Source organism: Ictidomys tridecemlineatus, chromosome 5 (assembly GCF_052094955.1).
Source record: "Ictidomys tridecemlineatus isolate mIctTri1 chromosome 5, mIctTri1.hap1, whole genome shotgun sequence".
In the NCBI taxonomy this organism is placed as follows: Eukaryota; Metazoa; Chordata; class Mammalia; order Rodentia; family Sciuridae; genus Ictidomys; species Ictidomys tridecemlineatus.
The window spans coordinates 27,256,201-27,268,440 of NC_135481.1; the positions used below are offsets into that span (position 1 = coordinate 27,256,201).

The following is a 12,240-nucleotide window of genomic DNA, read 5'->3' on the forward strand; positions in this document are numbered from 1 at the left end:
ATTCATAGTCTTAATATAATGCCTGAACATTAGGTCTATATTCTTGAGTGCCTAAGATTTTTCCACTTTGATAGTGCACACAAATCTCAGTCACAGCAGTATATCAAAAATGGAACTTATCACGTGGCCATCTTTTAGTATTTCTCCTCTTGTTTTTGCTGATTTGGTTAATGACATGATTATTAAAGGCACCTTCGACTTCTGTGTTCTTCCTTCCATATTTACTTGGATATTAAATATGACTGAAGAATATCTCTAGAATGTTTTCTCCATTTTTTCCTGTTCTTTTCACTTCCTGATTCAGACTTTTTCTAGTCTAGTATAGTACAATCATCTCTGAGTAAGTTGTGCTCTTGTTTCTTGTTTTCCCCTTCCAACTTCTAAATGTTGTTCCCAGAGTTGTTTAATAAATCCAGATCTGATCTTAGCACTTGCCAAACCCTCAAGCTGGCTTTCAATCTGGGAAGTGTTGCAAGATACTTCTCAAAATCTTCTCTGGGTTCTTGCTCTTTCTTTTATTTTGAAGAGTTCAATTTTCTCCAACCTTTCCACTTACCAGAATCTATTCACCTTATAAGGCCCGTCAAACTTAAAATATATAACTTGAGAAACACTGAAAAATTCCTTACTGAACCTAGCATTACAGTGAAGTCCCTGAATTCCCTAAATCACTTTGTAGAGCTATGGTGTTCACTTGGATAATCCACTGTGTTGTCAGAAATAAAACACATTGTCCTCTCTATTGCAGACAAATGCGCCCTAGCTCTAACAATGCTACTCTGCTTTTTTGTTTCTTTTTAAAAATTCCTCCTTAGAGAGATTCTCTTCAAGAACATGGATGACCATTTTCAGAGAGAGACTATGCCATATTTCCTTATTCCATTTAGATGTGCAAGAATGTTATGCTAGAAGTATCAGTTGCAGTGTATAAATTGGTGTTTCTTACTTGGTTTCAAAATTTTGAAGAACATCAGTAACTGTCTCCCATCCTAATTAAAGAGTATGCAGTGAATCCCACTGTCATTGTGCTTCAAATCAACTAAATGCCTTTGAGATATGTTAGTTTCTTTAGCCTAGGGAACTAAAGGGGGGAAGAAAAAAGAATGCCTCATCTTTTAAAATTCATTCAGTGTAGTTTTGAGTTAGTGAAGATGTAGCAAAGTTTGGATTTCTGTTTCTCTGTATTGTTTTACTTTAAATCACATCTTCAAGTCTCATATGAATGACATGTCATTCTTTTCTCTTAGACATTTTCTTCCCTTCTCGCTTACACCGCACACCATCCCTCAACTTTATGGATTGCTAACAAGGTTCTTGTTCTTCTAACTATAGAGTTTTAGAACATAGTGCACCTTGTTTCTTTTCGAAGTGAACAAAACTGTACAACTGTACAAAGTAGGAATACGTTGAGAATATAAGAAATGAGACAATCTATGTTCAGAACATTATTCTCTTAATACTGCCTTTTTACCCTGCCCCACTCTCTTTTCCTTTTGGCTGTTCACATGACCTCATTCATACTGAACCACCACTATGAATACACGTTCAATTAACTGAATTCAGTACCCATTGACCTCAAGTGATAGAAACAGAGCATCCTTAGTGAGACATGTGCAAGAGATGCCTGAGGAAGCCACGCCAGACATGGTAATGCACACTTGTAATCCCAGAGGCTGGAGGGATAAGACAGGAGGACTGCAAGTTCAAGGCTAGCTTCAGTAATTTGTCGAGGCCCTAAGCCACCTAGTGAGACCCTGTCTCAAGATTAAAAGACAACAAACAAAAAATGGCTGGGGTCGCAGTTGTAAAGTGTCTTGGGTTTAATCCCTACTATACAACAACAACAAAGTCAAGAGAAATGTTTGAGGACTCTGAGGACTACTCTGTCAATCTGTAAAGTAACAGATGAGGGAGGATGGTCTGGGTTTAAGAGGTTAGGTTTCCAGTATCAGGAAGAAGGAAAGGGGACAGGCTGGTCAAGGGCTACAATGTTACTTTTAAGAGGCATAAGTTCTGGTTCTACAGCACAGGGGGATGTATATGACAATAGTGCATTGTGTATCTCAAAATAGCTACAAGAGAGACTTTTGACTGCATTATAAAGAAATGATAAACTTGATAAGTATGCTAATTATCCTGAGTTGATCATTACATTGCATACATGAATTGAAACACATAAATATGTACATTAGGTGTCAATAAAAAAAATAAGAATAATAAAGACCAAAAAGCAAGAAAAGTGGAAAAGGAAGTTTTTTAGTGACTACATTGAATTATGGTTTGTTATGACAGGTGTGAGCAAGTCAGAGTGATCACAACAAAATAATGACATGGCCTTATTATAGAGGATGGCAGTTTTAGTGAAACAATTTCTTTCCCTCCTGGCTGTGTCATGTGTCTGTTCTTAAGTTTTCTCTAGGTTCAGAGAGAGGTTATTCTAAAAGGAGATTTGGCAGTATATGAGTGACCCTCTGATCTCTCTAATGCTCTCGGGAACAAAGTTAACAAGGAGCACCTGCTGGGACCTGTATTTCATTCTGACATGGATTGCCAGCCCAGAAACCTCTCAAAACCACCTTGATAGTTTCTTCCTTAATTTCACAAGCTCATCTGTTAGCCAGACTTTATGTGGTCGTAGTGCTGGATTCTTAATAATATTTATTAAATCACTTCAATACAAATTGCCCTTCTAGCCCTCCTTATTCTTTTAATTTTCTATTAAATCCAATTTGTTAACGCTAATTGCAGAGATGGTTAGGGAGAGAATCAAGCAATATCTACATGCTGAAAATAAAGGGCTAGCACTTTAATCATTTACTCATCTTTGTTATCTGGTACTATAAAACTGGTTGCTTTTACTGAATTCAAATAAATTCAAATAAAAATCTTACTTTTGGGGCTGGGATTGTGGCTCAGCGGCAGAGCGCTCGCCTAGCACGGGCAGGACCCGGGTTCAATTCTCAGCACCACATAAAAATAAAGGCATTGTGTTGTGATATTTACATCTAAAAATAAATAATTTTTAAAAATCTTACTTTTGAGCTTGATTTACACAATGAGAATCCAGAGATTGGAGTTTATTTGGACTATTGCAGATCAAGATATAATAATTACAACTTTCATTTAAAGAATATTTTTAAGTTTAAAAAGATTGTTATTTCTCTCCCATGAGTCTTATCTCTTTAATCCCTTGAATTCTCCTAACAAAGTCCAAGGTCCTTTTTTTGGAGGGTGGAATGGGGTAGTGCATCCTAGTAATTATTGTATTTTTAGTGCCTAGTAAAATTTACAGCATGTAATATGTGCTCAGCAAATAAATATTTGTTGAATGACAAATGAAGGTATAAATTCTGTTTTCATGTTCCACCTGTTCGGGCCTCTATTTTCCACAAAGCATTCAGCCTGCAGGGGAAGAAATGTTTAGAATGGTCCAGACAGACATGGAGCATTGGGATTCTGGGTATATCTTTCATTAAAAGCTGAAAGGTATCTCTACTCTGTTTACAAGATCTTACTCCTTGTAACTCCTTGAGGCCAAAGACATCTTTTTAATAGTATTTCCTACTCCAATTCCTGACACAGCAGATGCAATGAATACAAGTAGGTAACAATGGATACTTAAATATTGCCATTTACAAAGTTTTTAAATTCTTCAAGAAACAATTTTAGAACTGAAAGTAAAATAATGGAATGAGTTGAAATTGACTATTTTGTTATTTAACTATTTCCAGTATATACTGTATAATTTATTTGGTAGTTGCTGAAAAAGATAAAACAGCCAATTGACCCTCATTAATTTGTTTACTACTAAATTATATTTCTATGTATATTGAGGGGAGAAGTTGAGTTAAATCAGAAACCTGAATATTAAATTTAAATCTATCAAATCACTTTTTATAAGTTTATGTACAAAATTTAGAACGTTTTGGGGAAGTGCTGGACTTTTTATATGATTGCTTCTTGGTCATCTATAGTTTGGAGTTATTACATTCCTTGATACAAATATTTGCATGCAATATCATTTGCTGTCCCAATGACCATTCAAACACATCAAATCAAGATTCAATATATTGTACAAATTAGATTGTAGATGAAGGAAACATTAATAAGTCCTACCAGAAAGTAGGCTGGTAAAAGTGGAGCACAAATAAGAAAAAGGTATTCTGTGCTCTTTTCTAATTATCTTTTCCCTGTTTTAAAATCATAGAGCAGTGATTCTCAAAATGTAGTCCCTATCCTAGTAGCATCAGTAACTCTAGAAATTTGTTATAAATAAAAATAATGGGGCTCCACTCTTGACCTACTGAAGCAAATACCCTGAGAGTAGAGTTTGCAATGTATTTTAATAAGCTTACTATGTAATTTTTATGCATGTTAAAATTCAGCAACTATTGGCATGGAGGATTATTTCCTTTAAAGTAGTGGTCTTTAATCCTCTTGCACATATAATGAGAGGGTAGTGCCAGGTAGAAAATGACAGAGGTTAGTTTCTTTCCTCTTTGGTCTGGGGTTGCTTAGCTAATGATCAAGTCCATTTTACTAATAGGTTCTGCAATGAATTTCATTGAGCTACATACACACATATACTTTGGGGCAGGCAAATGCAATTTCTAATTGGCACTTTAAATTCACCAATAAAATTAAATATGATATAGATATGCATCTCTGAATCAAAAGAATATCTCAGTTGTTCCTCAAAATACACACATTTTAGGTTGGGCACAGTGGTGCATGCCTATAATCCCAGAAGTTCAGGAGGCTGAGGCAGGAGAATTGCAAGTTCAAAGTCAGCCTTAGTAACTTATTGAGGCCCTAAGCAACTTAGCAAGACCCTGTTTCAAGATTATAAATAAATAATTAAATAAAAAAGGCTGGCATGTGGCTCAATGTAAGCACCTCTGGGTTCAATACCTGGTAGCCTATCCCCCACCCCTTAAAAATACACATTTTAGGATTGTGGGATTTTGTCACAGATTTCTTGAATCCTATTCAGTTTGGATGTATGTGGAAGTTACTCTTATAGGATCTTTACCACCATGAGATGAGAATGTTGCATGATCTTTGAAACATATCAATAAAGATAGCATTACCATTGTGCCAACTTGTCTTCTTTGTGGTTAGAAGAATGAGAGAATTTAGCTGAACAAACCAATCCCATATCTTCCTAAACATCTTAATTATGGCTAACTTCTAGAATTTGAAGGACTGTCAAGCATTATTAGGGCTAAATCAAACAGATTCTTCTGTTTGAAAGGACTGTACCAATACAATATTGCAAAGAAGTAATTTACCTTTCACTTACACATAATCACAATTCTTCTAAATTACCATGTTTTACAGAATTCTATAACCAATACTTACTAATTCCTGAAGAAAAATTAAATTTTTAATTATTTAATTTTTTCATATATTATACAAATCAGATTGTAGATGAAGGAAACATTGATAAGTCATCATCATGTGCTATAACCATATGTTTCTGTAACCAAATAAATGCAGACTAAGTATTTGTAACTGATATATGCTGAATTATATCCATGAAGTAATTAAGCTATTAAAATAATAAAAACAAAAAAATATGTTTTATTTTTGAGCTATTTGAGCTGTTAAAGATAATAAAATAAACATTTACCAGTGAACAACAATTATCACATGGCATTCTGATAATGATTTTTCTGTTCTATTGTGATAATGTGATAGGTAACACAGTATGGGGATGGGGTATAAATGATTAACCTCTCTGATTTCTGAAGTCAGTTCATAACTTGGACTGGCACTTTTATTTTAGTATAGAGATTCCTAAACTGTATGAACATAAAAAATATCACTTGATGTGCTTTATGAAAATAATCTGGTCCTCATTTCTAAAGTTACTTTCTCTGTGTAATTCACAAAACTTATTCTGTATTACCTAGAGAAATCAAGTTGCAATGGTAAACATACTCTTATACACAGAGAAGCTTTTGGAAAGTCACTTTCTAGGAGAAGAAATTTCGTGGTTTGCTTTTCATTTTTGATTTTCTTATTTAACAGGGTACTGGAATTCTGTGGACATGGCCCATGGGACATCATGTGTGTACTTCCTAACGAAAACAGCTTAAGTGATTACTATTTGGAGCCATCTTGAACAACATAATCCCAATGTTGTTCAACAATGTTTCCATCCTGGACTCCACACAGAGTGGATTTTTCCACCACAAAAGGGTTTTAAATAATCCTGTTTCCAGAGAGAAAAGAAGGTTAATCCTAAAAAACAAAGAGCAACTGCCCTCACACAATGATCAGGTTAAAGCAGCAGAGAGCTGCAGCATCATGCAGCCATGCCTGCAAGCGGCCAGCACTTTGTAAAGTATAAGAGGCAAGCAACAGTGTTGTTAGAAGCCAACTAAGAAACACATGGCATTAAAAATGTGTGGAGCAAATGCAATAACATATATTTACTCATTCGATTTGTGTAGCAAGAACTGCACATTACAGCACAGATGGAAGGGGACAAAATTTAATAAACTCCTAAAAAATAAGATCAGGGGTAGAAAGTTTGCCTTTGGGTTTATAATCAGTTTCACTGTGAGGAAATATCTGGGAATTAGCATTAGTTCCCATAATATAACCTTTAAAGGCAATATAAGTATAAAAGCTATATACACTTTTCATATTGAAGGGTGAATCCTGTCATTCTTGATAAAATCCTTGTCATCTTTATAAAATTCTCATATTAAGAAACCCATTTAGATACCGGCATATGCAGGTAAGGGTGTTGTAATGAATCTGCCTTTTACTTTGAGGTTCTTGTGTCTAGTGGAAGGTTAACAACAAATGACCCTAACATATTTCTGTATTAATTCAGTTTATTTATGCCTGGAAGGTTGTATGTCACACTCAGACTTGGATTCAGGTCTTGTTTTCTCCTGATGCTTTATCAATTCCTATGCCAATGCAGACGGGTCCTGCTTAAATTTTTTCCTTAGCAAAAAAAAGACAAAAGTTGAAAAAGAACTATGCATGGAGAGACAGAGATAGAGAGAGAAAACATAGAGGAGAATACATATATAATGAGGAAAGGGAAGAAAGGTATTTAAATGTAGGAGATGAAGGAACATAAGGTCAATGTTATCCATCCAACAGGTTATATAGTTAGATGCTAGACATTCATTTCATTTTTTAAATAAAAAATTCCTTTTAAATTATGTATGAGGAATTTAACAAATAGATATTGCATGGCTATAAAAAGAGAACTCACCACACTCAGCATTTCTGTCTTTCTTATTTTCTCCAGTAAAGAGTTCTCAAAATTAAATTTATAGTGTGAAACTTGGGACATTTCAAACTGGTAATTTTATCTGAAATAAGAATCCATTTTTGACTGACAACTGAGCCACCTAACAACTTGTTTACTTACCAGGTGGCTTAGCCCATACAGTTTCTTCTAAGTACAGGTTTGGTTAATCTGTTCGGTCTGTCTTTTCTGATTTTTCTGGTTAATATTCGGCTCAGCAATATATTAGTCATATTGGAGAGCACATACCGAATAAAAATGAAATAGTAATAACATGTAGAGAAATTTCTGGAAATATGACATTTTAAACATAAGCTCATTCTAAAATGATTCCTGGTCTTTACAATTCACTGAAAGGAGACGGGATTTCCCATAAGAAATCAGTAATTTATTTACTACTTTTCAAAATTGTAAATGGACTTACAAGTCTGAATATAAAAGCAACACTAAAATTAAGAAGGGGATCTTAAGTTATGATCCTTAAGAGCTTGTGCTCAACCAGTTTAGCACATGAAGTTTGAAATGAGATTGATGCCCTCCAACCTTGCAACAGTCATTAACACACTTTGGGGAATTAAGCCTTATTTTGTGCAAATTAAACTGAGACTGCAAGGGAAACACAGCTCATAAAAGTTCATGTTAAAAAGTTTTGCACCATCACACACATATTCTGGTGCTTCTCATTTGTAGGATGTTAAGTAGCAACTTCATTTTTTTTAAGAGACTGAAAATGAAACAGACATAGTTGAGTGAGAGGCGTGTATAAATATCCTCTCAGGGTTAAAAGCAACTTCGTACATGAAGAAGCACCATCATAAAAAAGCATTTCCAGCAACACAGATTTAGAAATAAAAGAGATATGTGCTTTGAACTTCAACCTAGTTTTACATATGTCTACATCTTATCACAGTTAGGATAATGTATACTAACTTTGAACAGAAATATCCACACACTCAAAATGAGCTATTCTTAGGATTGTTCTCAGGATTGTTTCATTATGGGGAGGGGACAGTGAGTGAGTGAGAAACCCTGCTTCAAGACTCTTGCCCTCAGCACTTTCTCCATTTCTCAATCCTCACACAGTCAAATGTTTGGGGGGTCTACTGGTGGGGGGTGGGGGTGGGGAAGGCATGAGGAGGACTGCCAGGCAGGAAGAGGCAAGTGCACAGCTAATGTTTCACTCCGCCTGATCCAAACAAGCAAATGAGAGTTAAGTAGGCAGTGCAATGGCCTTTTGGTGTAATGTCAGAGAAACAGCCAGGCAAAGGATCAGATGCATACTATCACAAACCTCATAAAAGAATCTCTCTCCTTCCTTCTTCTGTTCATGGAATTGGAAGCCAAAGATGTTGGACAGAGACATGACACATTACAGACACAACACACAACACATTTTGACATAGCTTTTTTGATGTGAAAAATAAACCACTGATATATCCAAAACCATTCATGCCACAGTGTGTATTTCATAACAAACATCAATATTAAACTGACATTGTACAATACAATAAAAAAATCTATTATTTGTGGTGCTTTACAGATCATTAGCATATATGCATATATTTGTGTATATATGACTCTATATACACAAGACAAAAGGCTTTCTCCCTCCTTCCGTTCACACTTCTCTTTACTAAAGTACTCTGCTGTAGATAAAAATTGCCTTGATTGATAATGGGATTTTAGATTATCATCACTTTACGTTCTTTGACAAGCCATGTAAAAATTTGATTAAGGAGATATGCTGCTAATGATCTCTAAGTAGGTATTCAACAAATGCAGGAATAAGAACACACTTACCTCTTTCCCTCCCATAGATTCAAACATTTTTTCCAGCTGGACTCGTAATTGTTGAATATTGTTCATCAAGATACAGGGCTTTAAACAAGGAAAATAGAAAACTATTTTGAATATCATATAAATATATATATTGAATGAATTTACCTTAAATGTGGCAGTATACAGCTTTCATTGCTGTTCTATTATATTTGGCAAATACAATCACTCAGCTACTTCAAAATATGGTTAACAGCTAAAGATGGAAAAGGAAACATTATAATGATCAATATAATGTTTTTAAATGAAATTTAAAAACATACTACACAATAGACCATTGGAGACTTGCTCCTAGGATTTTTTTTATCCTGAATATAGTGGCATTTCATGCTTAGAAATTAGCCACATTATTTTTGGGAAAAACAGATTAGTTTAAATTCTGAACTTTCACTGTTTAAAGACAAAGCACCATCTGAAAATTTTAATATATACATATTAAACCCAGAATTGAACCCAATGCCTCACACATGCTAGGCGAGTGCTCTATTGCTGAGCTACAACACCAACCCTCAAAATTTTAAATCCAAGAAAACTTTCAGAAAAGTAAGATCACCTTTAATGAATTTCTCTTGCTACTGATAAAGTGCACATGCTGATGATATTCAGGTCCCCTTGTTACCTGCTTCTGATCCATATTTCCCTTTGCATTTTCCTCTGTGCCTATGAATCATATCTATCATTTGGGTTAGAGCTTTCTTTCCTAGATTTTATCTTTCTTTTTATCACTTATGTGGCATTTGCTTTATATTACTTTATATTTAAGTTGCCTCTCACCAGCTAACCTTCAACACATTGTACTTGCTGAGTTGCTTTTTTTTCTATTTTTTCTTACTTGCAGACTATTGCACATTACTTTAAACATAATATATGCCTTAAAAACGTTGTTTCTGTTTCCAAAGTTTCATAGATATAATAATAAAAAAAGATGTGAAACTTTGTGACAAGACTAGATGTGATCTTAGAAGAGTGGAAATTAATTTATAATTGGAAAAGTAAAATTTGGAATAGTTACAGAATCATTTAATATTTCCTGCATATCAATTCTAAAGAGCCAGTAAGTACATCAGTGGAGGAGACAACAAAGAAAGGAAAATGGATATATCTTTCAAGTTGCTGGGAAATGAGCCAATAATGAATCAGAGAGTCAAGCAAAGGACTCACAGGATGTCAGAGAGGTAGTAGCTCTTATCAGTGGAAAGATTTTATTATTGCCTTAACCACATTCCTGACCTTTGAAAAACTTTGTACTTGACTCTTAAAGTGACCACATCTTGATGTTGATTTATGAAAACAATTTTAAACTTCTATTCTGATCCTTTGATTCTAGTCACTTAAATACTAATTGTTTTTAGCACAGATAACTGAGATTTATCTCTCATAGATTCCAGTTAGCTGAATCAGAATGTTCCATAAATGATTCTGACCCCAGCCAGGATCAGAACTACTTTACCTAGGTTTACTCCTATTTCTGAATTTTCAGGGGAATTCAGCATCTTGCCCTGATGTCCACACACTGAGCCAATGTGCTATTTTCTTCCACTAGGAAATAGGGTCATTGTGATAATTTTTATTGCAGAAGGGGAAGATTTGGCATGAATTTGGTAATTGTACCAGGAAGAAATCCAAGGTCAAAATAAGACTATGTTTTATAATGAGAACCCTTCACATGGGTGAAGGATTTTATCACTTGCTCCCAGTGGGTCTGACTCTCATGTGATTTTTCGACATTAGCACTGAAGCCTGTCTTTGTTGGCACACATAACAGGATCCCAGTATCAGCTTTATAAATGAAGACTAACCACCAAGCCTTTTTAACATGATCATTTCTGAGCTATTAAAAACAAAATAAAAATGGGTGGTTGGGCTCTCTTGGCATGGATTGCTACTGACCCTATGGATTGCTATGGAGAAAAAGAGATACAATTATCCAGAGGGAGATAAAAATAAATATAAAATTCTCCTCTTTTAGTAAGCTTTTTGTGGCCTTGAAATGCCCAAAGTTCACTTTTATTATATCAGTATTTTAAATCAATTCATCAAATAACTGATGAGAACTAGATTACAAAAATCTACCTTAAATGTAATCATGAAATGGCTTTTAGTTTAAACATATCATAGTAAACAAACAAATAAACAAAAGAACATTAATCTAAATCAGGGGTATTGCTTGTTTAGGATTTTAGTAAGTTAAAATAACCCATGTTTGAAGTCAAATCGTATCTTTTTATTTGTGCATTTTGGCTTTCTTCCTAAAAATATAATCCATTTCATTTGATCTTAAATCTAAAACAGTTAGGAACCTGAAATATGATGAATTCAAAAATTAGTTTTGTTTAAACTAGGGCCATTTCTACATTGCTGAAGTGTTTCTGAGTTGAAAATAATTTTTTAAATTATCAAAAATAAAGCAATTATGATTTTGATAATTTTGATATCTTTTAGAATAAGGGATCAAAAGGATAAAAGTGTTTTGACCCATCTGCAATTTAAAATGTCACAGTAGAACATTACTTATTCTGACATGGACACTGTAGTCTTTAACTTTGACCCCTAGCAAATCAAATGTGTGGTCATATCTTAAATGATGTCTAACTTTAAATGTTTCTAGCTCAATTTGCAGATAAACTACTATATCACAACTTATATACTGAGAAATTTACAATAAATTTCAATGGTGTTAATACTAAAATAAATTTATAATAATAGTTACATGTATTCATGAAAATGTACAAAAGCACTTATTCCCTTTGTCTCAAGTGAAAGCGTAAATCAGGTAACAAATTTATATTCTTTTATAAAAGTTAGAAGTTAAAATAATACTAATAATAACAGAAAGGAGATCACTAGAGTAGAGCAAGAGGCTAGAAGGAGGGAAGGTGGGAGGGAAAGAGAAGGCACTAGAAAGGAGATTGATCAAATTACGTGCATGGACAACGATGGCATAATGAATCCCATTATTATGCATAATTATAATATACTCACAAAATGTTAAAATGATTCTTTGTATTTAAGCAATCATGTATAAGGCTGGTGAAGGTATCAGTAAGTAGGGAAGAACAACTGAGGAAGGAAAGTTCCTGTGCTAGAATATTTGCAAGGGCTTCTTTTTCTTTTTTCTTACTATAAAA

The 12,240-nt window shown here is 34.2% G+C and overlaps 1 protein-coding gene across 1 annotated transcript in view; it reads right to left on the minus strand.

Annotated features, from left to right (window-relative positions):
* Positions 1 to 12,240, minus strand: part of Unc13c (unc-13 homolog C) — a 576,758-nt gene that overhangs the window by 95,813 nt on the left and 468,705 nt on the right. Inside the window, exon 23 of the mRNA XM_078049590.1 lies at positions 9,077 to 9,154. Coding sequence (XP_077905716.1) covers positions 9,077 to 9,154 — 78 coding nt within the window. The remainder of the gene's footprint in view (positions 1 to 9,076; positions 9,155 to 12,240) is intronic.